This window comes from Cryptotermes secundus, unplaced genomic scaffold (genome assembly GCF_002891405.2).
Source record: "Cryptotermes secundus unplaced genomic scaffold, Csec_1.0 scaffold136, whole genome shotgun sequence".
Classification (NCBI taxonomy): domain Eukaryota; kingdom Metazoa; phylum Arthropoda; class Insecta; order Blattodea; family Kalotermitidae; genus Cryptotermes; species Cryptotermes secundus.
This window is the reverse complement of record NW_019718618.1, coordinates 1,204,420-1,225,563: the sequence shown is the minus strand read 5'-3', so window position 1 is coordinate 1,225,563 and position 21,144 is coordinate 1,204,420. Positions and strand designations below refer to the sequence as shown.

At 38.8% G+C, this 21,144-nt stretch overlaps 1 protein-coding gene and 1 long non-coding RNA gene across 3 annotated transcripts in view; one reads left to right on the top strand and one right to left on the bottom strand.

Annotated features, from left to right (window-relative positions):
- LOC111861681 overlaps positions 1-21,144 on the bottom strand; it is a 55,782-nt gene that overhangs the window by 14,339 nt on the left and 20,299 nt on the right. Inside the window, exons 1-2 of one of the 2 annotated variants that reach the window (XM_033750443.1) lie at positions 14,747-14,834; positions 9,120-12,594 (exon numbers count right to left, since the gene is read on the bottom strand). In XM_033750443.1, the coding sequence (XP_033606334.1) occupies positions 9,312-12,503 (3,192 nt within the window). In that variant the 5' untranslated portion in view covers positions 12,504-12,594; positions 14,747-14,834 and the 3' untranslated portion in view covers positions 9,120-9,311. Of the gene's footprint in view, positions 1-9,119; positions 12,595-14,746; positions 14,909-21,144 lie in introns of those variants that run through there. The other variant, XM_023846458.2, reaches the window with a different exon arrangement.
- LOC117282107 overlaps positions 12,601-21,144 on the top strand; it is a 104,389-nt gene continuing 95,845 nt past the window's right edge. Inside the window, exon 1 of the long non-coding RNA XR_004512724.1 lies at positions 12,601-13,100. This is a non-coding gene — a long non-coding RNA (uncharacterized LOC117282107). The remainder of the gene's footprint in view (positions 13,101-21,144) is intronic.

Genomic DNA, 21,144 nt, shown 5'->3' with positions numbered 1-21,144 from the left:
ACGGCATTAGTTTTAAATTAAATATACTTCATTTCAGGTAAGTGTATGTGATACATTGATAGTGTCTGAGTATATATCCAGCTACTCCTTAATGAAATTCCATTTTTGTGTCTTCATTATCTCATCATTTATTTCTGTAGTCCATTCCCATTTATGTATGTAGCTGATGGCACTAAAATTACTTCATGCAATTTCATGACTCTACTCATTCCTTCCCTTGTAGAGCATAACTGCTCCAACAGTTAACTTGTATAATTTTCCAATTGATATCTTCTGTCCAGTATGTCAAATTTCATCTACAGATGCAAGACACTATCATCTCAGAAAGTATTGGGTTGCTTTCCATAAAATGTCATTATTATTTTATTCTTAAAGAAATTTGCATGTTATATTGTAGAATAACCATTTAGCTTGTAAGTTCTGAGTAATGACACTATGTAGTCTTGTAGGTATTTACCAATGATGGGAGCAGGCTTCTGCCTCTATCTTCAGGGTAAGAGCTGAAGGCAGCAGGTTCCTCCAAAGAGTTGACTACCTGTGCAACTGCTTGGTATAATATGCTGAAGACTACTTCATCATTTCTCACTGCCACACAAACCTCATATTTCTAGATAGACTTGAAAGGATTCTGAAGATGGTGTATACTGTACTTCTTTTGGCTTATTTTGGACTTCACCCATCGTCCGGTATATAAAAAAGACAAAAATACCACAACGTTTCAGAGACTGAATCTGTCTCCGTCTTCAGGTGTATAAGGAAGGTTTAACCTACTCAGTTGGGCCCCTTAGAAAGAGCTAGTCTCAATCACTGGACAAACCTTGATCTGTAGAAACAACCTATGAATAACCGACAACCGGTTCCGTCAGTGGGAGGAAAGAATAAAATCGCAGTAAAAACATGATAGAAAATNCATGGTGGCACGATTCTTTATCCATGCAGATCAGGCATGCTTTATCCAGTTTTTACTTTCGTTTTTAACTGAATTCATGGAATATAACCCATACTTCTGTTTCTTTACATTGTTGACAAGTGCATGTTTGGCACAAATTTTCTATCATGTTTTTACTGCGATTTTATTCTTTCCTCCCACTGACGGAACCGGTTGTCGGTTATTCATAGGTTGTTTCTACAGATCAAGGTTTGTCCAGTGATTGAGACTAGCTCTTTCTAAGGGGCCCAACTGAGTAGGTTAAACCTTCCTTATACACCTGAAGATGGAGACAGATCCAGTCTCTGAAACGTTGTGGTATTTTTGTCTTTTTTATATACCGGATGATGGGTGAAGTCCAAAATAAGCCAAAAGAAGTACTCATATTTCTAGTTTTAACCATATCTGACTTGTATACTGGTCTCTGCAATCCCATTTCCATTAGCTACAAGCTACAAGGTCAAGGCTTTGATTCCCGATGAGGTCATTGGATTTTTCAATTGACATAATCCTTCCAGCTGCACTATGGCCCCGGGGTCAACTCAGCCTCTATCAGAAATGAGTACCAGGAATCTCCCTGGGGGTAATTTTTTTTAATGCTAGTGGGGTGGGACTAAGTCCCTTGTACTACGGCCACTTCTGGCCTATTGTACCAGCCTCAGATGATGGGCGAGGATGATTGTGGAGCAATTGGTGGAATGAAGATTGGTAGGGGAAACCGAAGTACTTGGAGAAAACCTGCCCCAGCGCCACTTCCTGGGGGTAAAGTGTGGCTGACAGCTTCACCATCATCTGTGAGTTGACTTTCTAGAAAATGTGGGAACCTTGACGTCTCGCAAGCCCATGGGCATCGATGGCCTGTTACAGGGATAGCTTTAAATTTTTAATGCATACTTATGATCTGCCCCATGGTTGTTAGCTTTATTTACTCAGTATTCTGCTGTTTTATTTTTAGGAGATAACCTTGCTTTCTGTGTATCCCAAATTTTTCGTTTTCTGTGCTGTTCATGTAGGAATGTAGGTGACTGACTCTTCCCAGAATTTCTACATTATTTTGTTTTTTATTTATCTGGCTCAGTATAGGGACAACTATAGGGCTCTTGTGAACATGATAATGAACCTTTGGGTTCCATAAAATGCTGGGAAATTCTTGAGTAGCTGCAGATTTGGCTTCTCCTCAAGAAGGGCTCAGCTCTGTCTTAACTGCTTCATCACTATCTTCATTCCCTGCTCAGACCTTCAATTTCTCAATTCTTTTGTTTGGGCCAGCATCTCATCCTCTTCTGATTATTTTTATTATAACTTTGGGGCTCAGTAAAAAGGATGAGTCAGTGATTGTTAGGAAGGAAAGAAGTTGAGCAGAGACATGTATACCACTGTGGTGTTATATGTAAGCCAAGGCTTAGTATAATATTTGTAACATTCCTTGAATAAGTACTAGATTTAAGCCTTCAATACTGTTCAAAAGAAAAACAAAATGTTTATATATTTTATTATTTTAATGAAATAATGTCTTAAAACCTATGGCTTCTTGAACTTAAAAAAAAAAAAGAAGAAAACTCTGATCCTTGGCTGCTAGAAGACTGTACTGCCATCCTTTACTTCACATAAGAAAGTTCTGAAGCAGATCTTAAAATGAACACATCAAAATACTTTCAAGTTCACAATGAATAGAAAGGATGTTAAATTTGCAGCCAGTCTCAGCACTTGTTTAAGTCCGATTTTCTTTTATCATTCAGTCTTATTGTCAAGAAAAATTTGTACAGAGAATATACTGCCATAATAAATCCCTTATAGGGGCCTGTCATGACAGGAAGTGCAATATTCCGTGTCTTAATATTATGCAGGCATTAATGTAACTGGAGTGCATTCAGATTTATTCTAACCTTATTTCATGTTAAGAGTTAAACTCATTTTTTATAGCTTTTATAGCCATCATGACATGGACTGTAACAGATCCACAACTTCAGAAGACGCAGCAGAACAGCAAGACCTCCAAAAGTGAAAAAGTGCAATCTATAATAAAATTGAACTTTAATTCATGAACGTTTAATCAATAATATAATTAAACTAGTTAAAGTGAACTTGACACAGTGATGAACATAAGTAGGAAGTGACTGAATACAAGTGGAAGTGAAAGCATAACAAGTGACCTGAATTGAAATTCGATTCACAAACTTTAAATTTTTTAAACAATTTTAAATTTAAATTTTAACTTTTGACTTTTAGAACAATTTTAACTTGTGTTTTATGAGAGAGCTTGATATATTATTGAGCGTGAGCCTGAATAAGATACAGGATCGAATAAGTGAGAAGACGAATGTGATTGCGTGTAATTATATAGCTGTGTTCGTACACCTGAGGATGACCTCTTAAAGTCGAAACATGTAGTGTAATAATAATAATAATAATAATACAAATATGTTGTGTGGTCGGTAAAATTGACTCTAATATTCATTTTTTATAGGATTAGTGATATAAGTAATAAGGGAAAACGGGAAAATCAAAGAATCATAAATATTTCAAAGAAACTGATGTTCTGAAAATGCATTTATTTCAAATTGTGATGGGATATAACATGAAATTCAGTCATAAACAGCACCAGGTAACTGACTCTGTAATTTGTAATGTCTCTCAGACGTAATTCAAGAGCAAATAAAAATAGAACTATGAAGTCGTCATACATTATAAATGTGATATAAAACACAGCATCAGTAAATTCAGTTTACATAAGTTACGTATACAAAATAATTCAAAATTATGTAAGAAAAACAATCTCACTATCTGAAACAACCATCACAGTAACATAACACAAGAATGAGTAAATGAACTTAGAGACAGACACATCGTGTTATCATTACTAACATACTCTTTGGCTCCATCATCTGCCTTTTAAGAACCATGACCTCCTTCATGACACATGCCAATTCTTCTCTAGTATTTGCAATTTACACTGCCATTGCTCTGTAATTTCCTACATCTTCCAGCCATCTCTATCTGGACCTGCCCACTTCCCTTCTGGTTTACTGTACAAAATTTGTTCTTAGCCATCCTAGTTCGATCCATTTTGATCACATGCCCCAAACCTTCTTCTACTATCTGCTACCAGTTCAGGGGTTTGATGTAATTCCCTCGGTTCATGGTTCATGCCAATTCATAAAACCCCTCGCTTAGTTATTGGTCCATATGCCTGTCTCAGAATATTTCTTTCCCATGCATTTAGCAAACTTTTACCTTTTCACTCGTGGAACATGTTTCACATCACAACTATCTTTAATATTGTCTTGCATATTTTCATTTGTGACATTCTGCTCAATACAGCTATAGATTTAAAAATCTGCTGTAAACTTTAATAACACTGAATTCCTGCAGCAATTCACATCATGAGTTCTTCACTAGTTTCATTTTTCCTGTTACCAAAGTATTTACCCTTTTGAACTTCCTGATCACTTGATTAAGTTTGGCTAAGTTATACACAACCAAAATGTACTTAGTTTTATTTCTAGCTCAACCTTTATGCTTCTCTCTTCACTTGCGCCTACTGATCATCCAAGTATCACATCATTGTCGAATACTCTATGTTCTATCACAATGGCTACATTAGTGTTCATTTCAATATCCATTTGAATAAGTCAGATACATTCTGTAGACTCTAGTGCACATGTCCTTGTGATGACTCTTCTGTGGAAAGTTTAATTTCTATTTCTTACATGCTGTGTCCTGTGTATTCCTGTTTTTGTTTTTCCTCTCGCAAATAAATGTGCACAATCACCATATTTACTCTGCTGCAATATCTTTTATTCAATCAGGCCAACCAACATATAAATTGGATACCAAAACAAGAAGTGCCAACCTTACTCTTAGTTCAGTCACTACATAAACACACATTGTACAAGACTGGGATAGCTCAGTCAGTATAGTGTTTGGCTTTGAGCTGGATGGCTTGGGTTCCATTCCTGGCAGTGCAAGATTTCGCTCCTCTCCGCAGCGTCCAGACTGATTCTAGGGCCCACCCAGTCTCCTATGCAATGGGTACCGGGGCAGTTGGGCTTAATTATTTGAGCAAAGGGACAACTTTTACATTGTACAAAACAGTTTCAGTTAAGAGCAGCTACTGAAATGTTCAGAATAAATGATTCAACATATCATTACAAAGATGCAGAACTGACTAATCAGTGTCTAAAAAGCAAACCGTAAAGGCACAATAAAGGCACTTAAATGTTTACTTCTGTCTGAAGGCTGACTCAGATGTCACGAGGGAAATGTAACAGACATAATTATATTTATATGGTGGTTTTACTTAGATCATATTGCTGTTGTTCCAGAAAAATTATGGATTTGAGGTTCTCATGTTGGTGTCAATGACAAAATAGTTATATATATTAATCAGTCACATATTGTGGGTCACAAATTATGTTAACACTGGAAATAAAAATGACTTAAAACCTCAATTTTTATGTAATGAACACAGTAATCTCCTAAATAGCACATAGATACTATCAACACTGCTAGCTCATTATACAGAACCTGCTCGTACCTTGCTATTATACTTCAACTATATAAACAATTACACTGAGGACTTGCAGTAACATAAAAACCACATAATCTGACAGTTTGCACCACTCTATATGAAGGTAATTTGTGAGAGAAACTGTGACACACTAATGGTAATCATTACTAACTTATGGGTCACAAAAATCACATTTTTCTGGCCAGGAAAGGAAAACATCTTATTTTCACTGAAACAATAAAAGTTACTGATTCTTAATGTTGATAAATTTTATCATTTCAGTGTCTTATTCAAACTGAAAATAGTCACTACCATTTGCCAGATGTTATAGATTTTGTTGGTCAACTTAAAGATTTCAGTATCTCCTTCAGTTCACACTTATCAGCATTATGTAGTCCTGGCCTTTAGCCTTTTAAACATAACTTATATAAAACAGTTTCAGAATACAATGTTACAGTATGTACACAGACATCTTGAACTTAAATTTAAATACAGCAAGAAATTAAGAGGCAAAATAAAAAATTATGTGCAGAGTGAACAGTATAGTATGAAGACTTTTCCTGAAAAGTCACTGTGGCAGGCAAATGTCTTCACAAAACACATAAGTGAATCTTAAGTTAGAAAATCACAGGTTTAAACAACTACTGTTCAACAAAGCTATTTATGGTGAAATGCAAACTGACTCAAATGCAGTATAAATGAAATTTATAAATCTTAAATATTCACTTCAACTATGCTGAAACATTAACTGTAATTTTGAATACAAGGCCATCTTAGTAGCAAAGGATAACTGTGTAAATGTAGAGCATACCAATTGTTTCAATTTGAAATAAATGTTACGTATAGGTTAATGAACTATTCCACGCTGATTTTCTGGATCATAGGACTCGCCAATTTTAGAGTGTTGAAACTTTAGCTGAAAAATATTCGGTCACAATTGTTAAAACTCAAATTCATCACTACTTCTGAAAGGAAACAGGAGTGGGACACAATGAGTGTTTCCTTCCGTTTTCTGTAACGCTTCCCCTTCATTCATATATTCTTCTCCTGACTCTCCTCCTCCCCCTTGCCTTTGGTATCTCGCATCTGACTGGTCACAGCACAATGTGTGCCTAACAAGCAGGAAGAATTCTGAGAAAGACCACATCACTCTTAGTCAATCTCTTTCACACATTGTCTGGTTGTACATTTGGTTATTAGTAGAAGCAGGTAACAAATGTACAAAGTTATGTACAATGAATACAACAAAATATGTTAATGGGGTGTGATAAATGTATTTCTTATAAGGTGTCTCTCTAAATTAGGTTGCACTTTCAAAGAGTTATATGGCCAAAATAAGCAGCTATATAAGCAAAACAAAGATTATATTGGTGGATAATCCAAGTTTTTCTCTCGTAAGTTTAGTTCTTCACTTGGCAGTCTATAGTTGATGCCAAGTGACAAGTCATGAAAAGAAATGGTAGGTTTCCCACTGCCTGGCACTCTCCATCAGTCACCTGATTGGATTATAGCAGTTCTTTTCCAGGGCTGCTTAGTGTGTTGCCCATTATATCTATTCCAGTAATATGTACTGGTGATGCTTCATTATAATTTACAGTAAACTGTACATCTTCCCATGCTGTTGCAAATTTCTTTCCGACAACAGTACAGAGCCCTTCTTAGTCCTCAACAGAAACTCAAATCTGAGATGATAATTTTTGAGTATAAAACCTTCCATCTTCTTGCCTGTTGTCCAAAAACATAAAAATCAGAATATACAAAACTATAATTTTTGCCTGTGGTTCTGTATGGGCGTGAAACCTGGTCTCTGACATTAAGGAAGGAACATACACTGAGGGTGTTGAGAATATTTTGACTGAAGAGAGATGAAGCGAGGGGAGGTTGGAGAAAACTGCATAATGAGGAACTTCACAATTTGTACTCTTCTCCAAGTAAAATTAGAATAATCCAGTAAAGGAGGATGAGGTGGGCAGGGCATGTAGCATGAATGGGGGAGAAGAGGAATGCATGTAGAATATTGGTGGGAAAACCAGAAGGAAAGAGACCACAGGGAAGACCAAGAAGTTGGTGGGTGGATAATAATAAAATGGATGGGATGGTATTGGCTTGAATGATCTGACTCAAGACATGGACCAGCGGAGGGCTCTTGTGAACATGGTAACGAACCTTCAGGTTCCATAAAATGCTGGGAAATTCTTGAGTAGCTGCAGAATTGGCGGCTTCTCAAGAAGGGTTCAGCTCTGTGAGTGAGTGAGTGAGTCTTAACAATATGAAAAATAACTGGTTTCTTCTGGAATTCAAAATTTATTTTGTTCCATTTTGCCCTCAGTTACAAAAATATGCTCTTCAGTCACAGATATGCAACAACGTTAAAAAAATAGACCTTTAATATACAATGTATGAATAAAAATGTCAACTTTTTGCATAAGGTCTAAAATTCATACATATAATTCTGCGCTCCAAATCTCATATTTTTAATAGAAGAGTTACAGCAAGAAATCTTCAATGAAACTTACTCAATTGCAAAGTCTTACAGATTTCTTTCCAGCAACCCAACATGGCAATAAAATAAAATGCAGTTATCTTACTTTCTGTGTAAAGATCTTCATTTAACCATGTAAGACCCTCAAGGTATAAATGTGTGGGTTAGGACACAGATACTGATAATTATGATGATCAAGAAGGCAAAGCAAGGATAGGGAGTGGAGTAAGAACAGTAGAAAAACAAATGGAAGCACACGAGCAAGAGGAGGACAGGTAGCTAGGGTCGAGGAGGAGGCCGACTAAATTATAATGGAGGAGATAAAGGATAATAAGAAATGCAGAAAGAAGAGAACAATAATAAAGAGGAAGAGAAGACTTTCCTGAAGCCTTGCATCTGAAAGGGATAATTTATGTTTATTTTATATGTAAGGAAAAAACATAAAGCTGTCCCTGTGCTTAGCTAATTAAGCATTACACTATGAAGGCGAATGGGGGGAGTGGATGTATACAGGGGAGCAACTAAATCATGGAGATGAGTCGTTCTTGAGGAGCTAACAGTTGCTTAGCTACTCAAGAATTTTTCAACATTTTGTGTAACACAAATGTTAATTACCATGTTAACAAGAGCACACCACTGGTGTCTATCCTGAGCCAGATTAATCTAGTCCATACCACACCATCCTATTTCTTTTGGATCCATTTCAACATTATCATCCTACCCACAACTAGGCCTTTCTCGCAGTCTCTTTCCTTCTGGCTTCCCAACCAGAACATTATATGAATTCCTGTTATCTTCCATGCATGCTACATTGCCCTGCCCATCTAATCCTCCTTGACATGATCATCGTAATTGTACCAGGTGTGGAGTAAAGTTATGAAGCTCATCATTATGCTGTTTCCTAACCCTCTTATTATATCATACCTCTTTATGTCCAGAGATTCCTGGTACTCATTTCTGTTAGAGGCTGAGTCGACCCCAGGGCCATAGTGCGGCTGGAAGGATTAGGTCAATTGAAAAATCAATTAACCTCACTGGGAATCAATCCTGCGACCTTCCGTTTTGTAGCGTAGTGCCTCAACCAACTATGCTACCGAGGAAGATTTTTGGGGGTAAAGGGTGGCCAGCGCATATGGCTAACAACCTTACTGCCATCTATGAGCCGACTGTCTAGAAAATGTGGGAACCTCAACATCTCACAATCCTATGGGCATCGAAGGCCTGTTACAGGGATACCTTTACTTTTTTATGTCAAAATATTTTCCTTGGCACCCTATTTACACACTCTCAAAGTCAGAGCCCAGAAACTACAGGCAAAATTATATTGTGATTAAAGTAAGTTTGTGGAATATTTTGGTCAAAGAAAATACAGTGGTAGCAGTTTTGTTCCTTCAAGTGACAAGGCTATGTTCACGGTAGATTCGTTCCCGTCCGTAGCCATTCTGGATCATATAGGCTCCTATGTCACAACGTTCATCATCCCAGAGATGTACTTCAAGTCTTGACAGGTGGCACAGACGTGCAATGACTTGGGCATGTAGTGTCTTGTTATACACCATACTTGCAAAGAACTTCTTTGCATCCAAATTTTCACTTACTTCATCCACATTCGCCAGCACACATTCTACAGCCTGGAATGGCAAATGCAGGTACCTTGGCTCTATTTCACGGATATCTGACTCACTTACCCATTCCCTGTTTCCGTAATCAACATAAAACACACAAATCTCTACATCTGAATAATCCATGACACGAGCCCTGTAGAAGCGACCATCCTTGCTGAAACGTGCGACTACTATCTGACCAAGAGCTGGCATAACAGTGCAACTTCTCAAGGCTCTTACATTATGTTCCTCATTCAGATAATCGTTCAGTGTTACCAATGTTTCATCCTTTTCCTCATCTTCTTCTTTTATATCTATCCTTTTGATTTGCACTTTGTCAGAACTTCTCTGACACTCATTACAAATGACTGCATAGAACATATTTACTTTTGTAATGTAAGTTACCTGTAACAGAATTTCATCTTGTACATCTGGAAGAACAAGCTTAGTAATCGCATCTGTGAACATACATTCCTTGTCTGTCGTCCAGCCATCTGGATGTGCATATATATGCTCCCAAAGGCAAGTTTCGCCTTTGTAACATCTACCTGTCCGAGCATAAAATCTGCAGATTCTCTTCTCGTCTTGTGGCTTGTAACCTGTCACAGCATAGCAGGCATCTTCATCATCGTGATACAGAGTATTTATTGCGGAATAGTAATCCTCCGCCATTGGGTTCCAGTCGCTGGACATGTCTACTGCACAAAGCTGTTCTTTACACAAGGAATCCTCATTGCTGTCATTGTCAGTTTTTGAATTTTGTGCATTTTGGCCTTGCTCTCTTTTCTGCGCAACAGATGGATGAAAACTTACAGCATAACCAAGTTCGACTATGAATTCGTTGATGACAGGGCATCCACCTTTCTGGCAGTCCTGTAAAATGACTGAAAGTGATGACATAGTGTCATCAATGGACTCCATCAAAATCACCAAGTAAACTGACTCCATATTCACAAGACATTTGAACAAATGTGTCGCTTCATGTGACCAAGACTTTGGTATTTCATCTTCTGTGGAAGTCTTGGGGCAGATCATGGCCAAGTGACATCTTCTGGCACAAATTGGCAACTCTGTGAACTCTGCTCTCAATGGCTGTAGCATAGAGAAGTGTACTGAAGACTTGTTACCATAATCTACATATTTTATGATTACAGTATCACTGTCATTGTCTTCATTCCAATCAATAATTTGTGCTCTATACCAGTTATTGTCAACATCATAAAAAGCAGCACAAAATGAAATAATATGACGTTTTGCTTCTTCCTTTGATTTAAATGCAGGACTAACTGTCCTGTAGTATCGAGTCATCCCATTTTGGAGGCTGTCAATTTCAATGTTGTCTTCACATACTATGTGAATATAAAACTCACCTGGGTCCTCAATATGTGACAACATCGCTTTGTAACTTTGCCCAGCCGAGGATACAAGCACTGGCTGGTGAAGGGAAATATTTTTATCTGGCAGAAGCAATGTAGATTCTGCAGTTACATTATTAGTCACATGCGACCCTGTCACATGGAAAGAACTAGATGTCAAATGATTCTTGTCACATTCTTTACTGTGACCAAGTGTCTCTGGTGCAGAAGAACTCTGATTCAACTCTGTCCTCACCTTACAATCTGTACCTAAATTCAAGTTCTGTGTTGATTCTGCAGGTTGAATTTTAATGTCAGAGCATGGGGCGAGTTCTACATGACTCAGTGATGTAGTGTGTTCATGATCTTGACTGTGAAACTGATTTTCTCCCTTGACAGGCATTACAGAACAGGATACTGTTGAGTGTGAAATCTGACTTAAAGGGGTTGAGATCTCTGTAAAACAGCCACTGTCTGAGTGGAACCCCTGTTCTGTAGAGTCCTCTTCATCTCTTATGACTGGGTCTAGATATGTATACAGACACTTTAATATACCATCACCTTTGCCATCTTCCTTCATTTCCTTCAACTTGGGAATTACAGAAAATATAACCCACTTGTTCACATCAATCTTATTGTTGATTCGCTTTTCATTATGGCAGTCTACATCAACTCGAAACTGGGGTGGATCACCTCTGTCCTTTTCACAAACAGTCACAACTAATGCTGACTCTGTTAGCAACTTACAGAAGAGAGGGGCCACTTCCTCATCCCACAACAAAGGATCACCCAAATTCCCCCGCAAACAACAATTTAGAGCTTGAACAGGAGTTTTTGAAAACTCTTCGTCAAGTCTGAAAACAGAGTCTTGTTCAATTTTCCGTATCCTGCCACTGTCAACATCAAGAACCATGAGGCGAACTGGTTGTTCGAAACGAATTCTCAAAATTTTACCACGAAAACACTTCTTACCGTCAAAAGCACATACATATGTACCACTGAATAGTAAAGACATATCACACGGTAACAAATGTTTCATATGATAGCGAGACAACATAGTTTCATTCAAGCAGTCTAAAGATCTGGACTTATAGTAACCCAACCAGAAATTGTGAGGGCTGTTTCCATGCAGAAAACGCATATCTAAGATATCGCCTATATGCACTGGGCATGGAGGCACCGAATGAGTTACCTCCGGCGAAAGTGGGTAATTATGAGTGTCAGAATTCACATCATGACCAGTGCTTAAGTGAACCGAACTTTCGGGTGTTAACAGTTCAGAATTATGAATTGTGGATTTACTGCGTAATAACACTTCTTCTGTTACACAACGTTCAGTTTGTACTTTTTCTTCCACTTCATCATCACTAGTATTAAGTTCAATGTTACAGTTCAAGCGCACTATTTTATTCAAGAGCCTGTCCAATTCCTTAATAACGGCTGGATACCTCTGAAGGAAAACCACATGATCTGACACTCCTTCTAGATCTCCTACTAATTCAGTTCCTTGATCAATTATATTTCTTACGTAGTTTACAACACTGTCTCCCTCGTCTTTTAACTCTTCTAACTTCATGCACAAATCTTGCTTACGTTTTGAAAATAATGCATATTTTCGGGACATATTTAACAACAGTCTGAAGCACAGTATTACTCAGACTGCGCTAGCCGGTGTGGAGCAAATGTCTCACCCAGAAATATTCCTTAATTGGCCACTGCAACATGAAACAAAAACATAAGCAAAACCACAAAGACCGTCACATTCTTGACGTTCCTGACAATATTACAACATAGTCACGCCCGGTCACGCCTCTGTGCTAAACCGCGAGTGCTATTGTTCTGCCACCTATTGGAAGTAACTTTAATTATCAATTTCCAGTGGTACCAATAGCAACCTCAACGAACGGGGATGAATTTACCTTAAAAGATTAAGTAGCGGGAAGGGATTCAGAGATTGTCACCTTCTGGGTCCTGACACCGTAGATGATTGTAAAGAAATTCTCTCCTTTCCTGACGCGGTAATTACAGTTAGCGGGTGTTTCATTTCAAATTTATTCACGGAGCGTCATTAAGTGAAACGATGACGTAGTTTTCATGTCTACCGAAGTTATTTGTGGGCACAGGAACTAGAACGACCGCAGAAAATTATGTGTGACGCTCATTAAGAGAGAAGATAGAATAATAACAAACTTCAAACTGCTTCTAAGGGATCTTGGGACATGTGAGTTTGAATATTTTATACATAAATTTTCATTTAAAATGTTCTCTGTGGCGTTCATTGTAACTCATATATTACGAAGCATTTAATTCCTAGGCAATTAATTGTAGTAACAATCATATATGGCTGTTGTGAGCAGTCTACTATTTTCATGACAAAGTCATAGACTGAAAGAAGTACAGCTAGAATATCATCCATAAGAATTGACTTGGGTACATTAAAAATACTGTTGAAAAGCCCAGTTTCCTTATTTACATTAGAGATAGATCATATAAGCACTTAAATAGAATTAATTCTTCCATATATCTAACTGGTTGACTTTTCTTGTAGACCCCATTCTGATCCAGTTCATTAGAGGCCATGTTAATAAAAATCACAATTTAATATTAGTTTCACATTTCTATCTCAGTCTTACAGTTTGGCTGATTGTAAGAAATTTCTCTCATTGATATTATGTATGGGTTTCTTGCATCCCTTATCCAGACTAGAAGTTGAGCCCATAACAACCTCTCTTCTTTAGCTACCCTAAGAACATTATAACAATAGTATCAGCCACTAAGATCATATGTAATTTTCTTCTTTGTCCACTGACATTATTCCATGTATTTGTACCAATATATTTTTCATTCACTTGCCACTATATTAGTAACTTGCTTTTATAACATAGTATTCTGACCCTGAAGATGGAGGCAGCATGTACTTTTGAAACGTTGGCAACACTGCCCACATTCACACAGTGTAAAAACCCAAAGCCAAGCCAACATCAAGTGTAACCCACAATGGAAGCCTAAAATCAGTAGTAGTGCTTTATAATCAGTTTTATTTATAATTAATGAACTGAGTGGGGTATCAGAACATTATTTGTGCATATCAGTACCTGGATGTTTGGGAGGGGGTCAGAGAATAAGAAATTATAACAGTGAAGAAATATAGGATTCAAGAAAATCACACAATTAGAATATTCATAATTTGTAGGTACTTTTCACTTCTTAATAAAAGGGTGATTCAGTTTAGGAGAATGTTAAGGGTGGGGCAATTGAAATCATACCTAATTTATCAGAGAATCTCAAGGGATGAGACTTTCTTCAAAAATCAGTATACAGCTGGGACAGAAGTATTAAAACTAGTTTTAGAAGCTTATGGTAGGATATGAAAGTGTGGTTTGTATTTTACTGTTTGATGATGAGGTCCAATGGCAGACATTTATGGACACACTCATAAAATTTCAGGTATATTAAAATTAGAAAATTTCTGGAGCAGACAAATAAGTTTCAATTGCTCAAAAGGAGGTTAGTTCATTGTTAAGTTCGTTCATTACTTAATTTCTGCTTGGTGTCTGTGAGTTTCATACTTTCTGATACAGAAGTCCCTTATCTTTCAGAAGATTCAGAAGGGTTACTCGGATCTCAGTTGGTATCCGTTATTTTCATATATACTAACGCAGAAGTGTTTAATTTAATGGAATATCTGGAGGGTCTGCACTAAAGCAAGTTCTGAAATTTGGTTTGGTGTTATCTTGGTGAAGTTGTTCTCATTATATTTATAATCTCTTATCACTTTGTCATTACCCATGTTTCTAAAATGGGTGTTGGGCATTTTGCTGCATGTCAACTTGAAATATGGTACATGTCTCAGTAGTGTGTACTCACCGCCAAAGAAACAGAAGAGGAGGACTTTGAGTGGCACTAGATTGTTCCTGTCGGTGTTCATGATCACATATTTGTTTTGACGTTCCTGTGTTGGTTTAGTAGTCTCACTCATGTTGCAGCTCACTTGTTCTCTGCAGGGATGCTCTTGTACTCATGCTGCTCCTGTTCAACAGATGGGAAAAGATAGCAGTCAGAGATTAGGAAGCATACAAAGATTTTCTGTCTCTTTCTTTTGTTTATTTATGTTTTCTTAATGCTGTAGGATGATTGACTGCCTCTGTGGTCTAGTGGTCAGAGTTCCTGGCTACAGATCCAGAGTCATGTGTTCGATTCCCGCCGCTACCAGATTTTCTGAGAAGTAGTGGGTCTGGAATGGGGTCCACTCAGCCTCGTTTAGGATAATTGAGGAGCTGTTTCAAGGAAATAGCGGCTCCGGTCTATAAAACCGAGATTAACGGCTGTGGGGATCCATTGCCCTGATCACGCAACACCCTCTATCTGCTGAGGATGGCACTAACTTCACCAACAAGCGGCGGTCGCTCAGTCGGTATAATTCACTTGTGGACTAAATCACCGAGTTTTTTTTTTTTTTGTAGGATGATTAGTCAATATAGAGTGGGGAATAAAGTAGAAGAAACTATCCCATTACTTTATGGAGCCAAGTGACCATTAATACACCCCTATAAGTAAGATATTGCACCTCGTTTGAAGTGTAGGATTGTTAAAGTTAATGAAAAGTTAAACAGTTCTGTCTTGTGTGACTGGTGAAGATTTTTCTTATTTCAGTTATTTATCCCCCCTTACATGTTTCGGTCTTCAGAGACCCCTCTGACGATGGTCTCTGAAGACTGAAACATGTAAGGGCATAAATAATTGAAAGAAGAAAAATCTTCACCACTCGCTAGATGGAACTGTTTAACTTTTCATGATATTGTTAGTGTGAGGACCAGAATGAAACAAATCAAACTGTTGAAGGGTTGAAATAGAAGTTGATGTACAGTAGATCATTAAAAGTCACAGTGAAAGGGCCAGTCTAGGCCAGCCCCTTAAGTTTTCCTTCTTTTATTCAATGCGTATTGTATTCTTCTGACACGCAACACTCTGTATGTAGTCTTGCTGGCGGATACCGGCCTTCTGGATGAAAATGCTGACTTAAATCTTCAGGGTTGAAGTTTAATGGAACTACAGTGTCACAATCCAGAAGACCACATGCTGAGCAACAGTCATCATAAAACCTGAAAACTTGTACCATGGTCTTTTCCTGGAAAGGCTGTTTCTACAGATGAAGTTGTCACTACATGTCTCAGGATAATAACTGGAATTACAAAAGTATGCTCCCTTACAGTCTTGTAGTTTCTGTACAGTTTTATATGTATACCCACCAGATGATGAGCACTTAGTGACTGAAATACGTACATAGTGGTGTCTACATCTGCAGAAATAGAACTTGTGGTATGGTATGCAGTGATAATATGATGTATGAAAAGTTCTTGTTTAATGCCAGTGGATACAGAACACACTTTCTCTGCATAATGGGAAAATTGTGTGCCTCAGTTTGGATATCACATCTCTGAAACTGTTCAACACACACTGGTGCCATCTGTGTTGGGAGACAGCACTCAACATTGTCAGTCCACATCAGATGTCATTTACATGAAGAATAATCATTGATAATCAGCAGGGGAGAACTGAAGAAATTAGAAGATGAACCCACTATAGTGGCACTCAATCCACCACAAATCCCATGTGAAGTCACCCGGGATTGAATGTGAGGCTCTGCTTCTAGAAGCCAGTGCCTACCTGTCTAAGCCCTGGCATGGCCATTGAATGAAGTACAAAGAAAAGCACATATATGTGCCATATCATGCCCACACTGTTGTGAACAAAAGAATTTATACGCTGTGGAATTTGATTCCTTTACTTCTGATTAGCTTTGCAGCAAGTAAACAAGTATCTGGAAAGAAGGGTAAAAAGAAGAATCAGACAATTACCAGCTTTGAATACAAAATGTGTTTGAAACTGGTATTACAACTGTTGTTCCATCTGCTTTAACTTCTTAGAAGACACTGGATATTAAAGATATATATTTTATGGGGATGAGTTATGGTTATCAAGAGGTTTGCTACTGCAAAACTAAAACCATAATCAGTGCCAGTTTATGGTAGAATGAGGCCCTCCTTCAATGTGTTGCTATATTCACAGGCCCACAGGATATTGAATATGAATTGGATATGAAAAGTTTCTGCCCCTGCCACACACCCACTCCATTGCCTCATGAGGTCTACAACAGCTCTGACCAAGCAGCGCATTATAATGTCCTAGGTCTTTAAGTTGATGGCTTCATCTCTAACCTGGCATGTGACTGGTTATAGAGTAAGGAAGGCTTTATTTTCAATGAAAGGACTGTGCATTCAAACAGAAGATGGGAACTTTTAGATATACAAGCTTTACTGTAATCTGAAAATATGTTAAGTTAATGTTGAGGCGCCTAAGCACTGTGCCACTGCACCCCAGTTAATCTGGCAACATAACACGTAATCTGACTCCATCCAGGTCAGTCCTTCTTGAGAAGCTTGTAGTTGCTCAGGTACTGAAGTAGTTCCCAGTGTCTCATGGAACCGGAAGGTTCATTACCATGTTCAAAAGAGCCTGCCACTGGCCCCCATTCTGAGCCAGATTTATCTAGTCCACACCTTACCATTATACGTATTTCTTCAAGATTCATTTTAATATTTTCCTCCCATCTACATCTAGGCCTTCCAAGTGATCTCTTTCTTTCAGTTTCTCCTGTATTATATAGTATCAGCAATAGTATTTGATGCAATCAGATGCTCATTCAAAGATATTTGCTACAGAATACTTCCACGTGGATCACTGTTGTTGAAAGATTATGTTGGATTTTAGTTGTAGGAATAGGGTGAGGCTGAGTCTCTTGGTGCTGTGGTGCCAAATAGGCCTATTGTACCAGCCCCTGATGGTGAATAAGTAAGTAGCTTCGGTGCAATGTTGATTGACAGGACAAAACTGAGGTTCTCAAAGAAAACCTGCCCCAGTTTCACTTTGTCCACCACAAATCCCACATGTACTACTCTGGGATAGAACTCAGGTGTCTGTGGTGATGTAAGGAGTGCATTAGTTGTCTTTTGCCCAGAAAGTATATGGTCCAAATCTCTGTGCCTTCTGTAACAGAGATCAGTTTCCTGGCTAAAGGATATTCAGTACTTTATAGTTGTTTTGACTGCAACACATTACTCATCTCCCAGTGCAGTGGTGGAAAATTATTTTTATTTTGGCGGGAGCTCGATTCTTTTTTTATAGTGCCAGCCTGATAAGTAGCCTCACAAGAAATATTATGTACTTCAGTATTTAAATAGCTATCAGTTATTCACGTCACATGCTTACAGACAGACCAAAAAAATCTAAATTAACATTAATACTTTAATTGGGATAAAATATTTAAACTCTGAACTCACTGTGTTAAGACTCACAGTTGTATATATAGAGAACTAAATTAGTGAACCAGATGTGTACTGGGGACCATGAAACGTGCATTTCCATGGAAAACTTCAGCGCTCTTGGTTTTTGTTGCTGTTACAGTACAGCTTCTGTGCATTAAGGTAATCATAAAATTTTCCCCGTACTTAATTGAACACTGCTGCATGAAGGAGTCTCATGACGGGCTGATCCTCCCATCCAAGGACTCCTACCGACTGTGTGAAAAGATTAAGAAACTGAAATGGCGGCCTAGGTCCAACAGAGGATAAATCTGCGCCCCTGCTGGGAATTGAACCCCAATTGTTTGGTCGTCCATCTCATAGCCTAGTCACTATACTGACTGAGGTCTGTTAGTGTAAGAACATATGAATACAATTACAGAAAGCAGCAATGTGGCCATCAGTGGAAGTGCATGTGAACATGTAGCATGTAACAGATGGAATAAGTAAATGAAGGAAATTTATTCCAGGAGTAATGCTTCTGATTTGTATTTGGAAGGCGCCCAAAGAGCCGGGATAGCTCAGTCAGTATAGTGACTAGGCTATTGGCTGGACAACCAGGGTTCGATTCCTGGCAGGTGCAAGCGAGTTTTCTCTTCTCCATAGCATCCAGGCCGTCACTGGGGCCCATCCAGCCTCGTATCCAATGGGCACTGGGAGCCCTACCCCCTGGGAGTAAAGCGGCAAGGGCGTGAAGCTAATCACTCACCTCCATCTAGTGACAAGATCAAGAAAGGTGGAGTTACACCTCCACTTCTCCACATGCTTTCATGCCACGATGTTTAGTTACAGTGGTATTTCTGGAAGGAGCCCGTTTCAAATCTCGACCAGGACATTAACTGTTCTGACTGAGGGTTTTCGTGGTTTTCCTTAGGCTCTCAAGGTGAATGCTGGGAAAGTACCTCAAATTAAGCACGACCACAAGTCGACAATTCGACGCTGTATGATCCAGACTAGTATTCTGGGCGTGTTCAGTTCGGCACCGGTTATCCTGAGGTTTTCCGTGGCTTTCCTCAGCCCCTCCAAGTAAATTCCTGGTACGCCCCGATTAGGCCCCTCCCCCAGGCCGACGCTGTATAATGTGGCTACTGAAATCGACGTAAAATGACCAACAGAGAAATGAAACAGGAACGTCCAGTCCGTCACACGGCGCTTGGCTTGGTTGCAGTTACGGTCTCACTAACTTCAAGGCTAACCACTTCATGCCTTCACGCGAAACCAAACAATTGGCTGCCACTGGCAATAAAGCCGAACTCGGCAAAGCGATAAGAGCTTATTACATTCTGCGTTTAAGTTGGGCGACGTCACTTAGTGGCTGGTACAAGGGTTAAAACAGACTGGCACTTCAGAGCAGTGGTTACTAAACTGTGGTTCTCGAATCATTTTGGAGTCTGATATTTCTGCGGGCTGTTAACAACACTGTTAGTGGTCAGACTAGTGAGGGTGCGCGTGACGAAAATAACGGGTTCTAGTTGGGATGATTGGATTTATTGGCACCTCGGTTACAAGTTCTCTTAATCACACTTAATATAACGCTATCACTGATTTACACAGTTTACAGTGTACAGTGCACACGCACTAGGATTCTTAGTCTTCACTAGTCGTGTCCTGGCAACGGATCTCAACACAGAACTAGCACTTCAAATCACTATGAAGTCTTCTTACCATTTCTTGTTTAATCACCTTGGAACCTCGATACGGTACTGGAAGAGACGTGAAATGAAAGCGGTCGTGATCAAATCCACGCAGTATCTCGGTATTTGCCTGGAGGGGTTGAAAAAACCAAGAGAAATATCACTGAGAATTGTAGGTATTCTGGCCGAAATATGAACCGGGTACTGTTACCATCAGAGCCAACTTCCCCGGTCCTACATAGTTAGGCCCTACATGAGCTTGTGTCTCCGCTGTTTGTATCAACTTGCTGTATTAACTAGTTTTCCTGGTTATGTAATATGATTAGGGGCACTGTGGTACAAGCCGGAAGGTCGCGGGATCGAATCCAGATGAGGTGGATTTTTTCAACTGACCTAATCCTTCCAGCCGAACTGTGGCCCTGGGGTTGACTCACCCTCTAACAGAAATGAGTACCAGGAATCTTCCTGGGGGTAACGGGCGGCAGGCGCATAAAGCTAACAACCTCACCGCCATCTGTGAGCCGATTGTCTAGAAAATGTGGGAGCCTCGACCTCTCACAACCTCCACGTTCTGTTATAGGGATAGCTTTGCCTTTACCTTTTTACCTTTATGTAATTTGATTAATAAGTCAAAAGTTATATTGGAGTCGGGTAGCTCAGTCGGTATTGTACCGAGGCTACGGGCTGGACGACCGCGAAATCATGGTTCAGTTCTCTGCAGGGGCGAAGTTTCTCTACTGCACGGCGTCCAGAGTGACTGAGGTCCACCCAGGGGACTGTTTCCCCGAAGGTAAGACGGCCGGGACGTGACGATGACCTTCAGTTCCGTGTATTACCGAGTTTAAAAATACGTTGGTGATTAACTGAACACACGGAAATCTTTATTCTTAAAGTCAAACTTATATTTAGACATCACGTGATCCTCACCAGTGACGTGAATATTTCACGACTGTGAATTCACATGCATGAATGATGATAATGCAATGAAAACATGCGCAGTTCCTGATACTCGTGACCGAAATAAAAAAGTCAAATGTAGGTCATGTTATAATGACGTAATGATGAAAAGGAGATCACAGCCATAAATATTTATAAGCATGCGCACTGGAGGTTTCAAGTGGATCTACTGATAACCGAGAAATGTACGGATAAATAATATTATTCAGTTAAATTATTTATTTCTCTTCATGGTAGACTCAACAGTCGGAGGCTGAGTTAATAATAATAATAATAATAATAATAATAATAATAATAATAATAATAATAATAA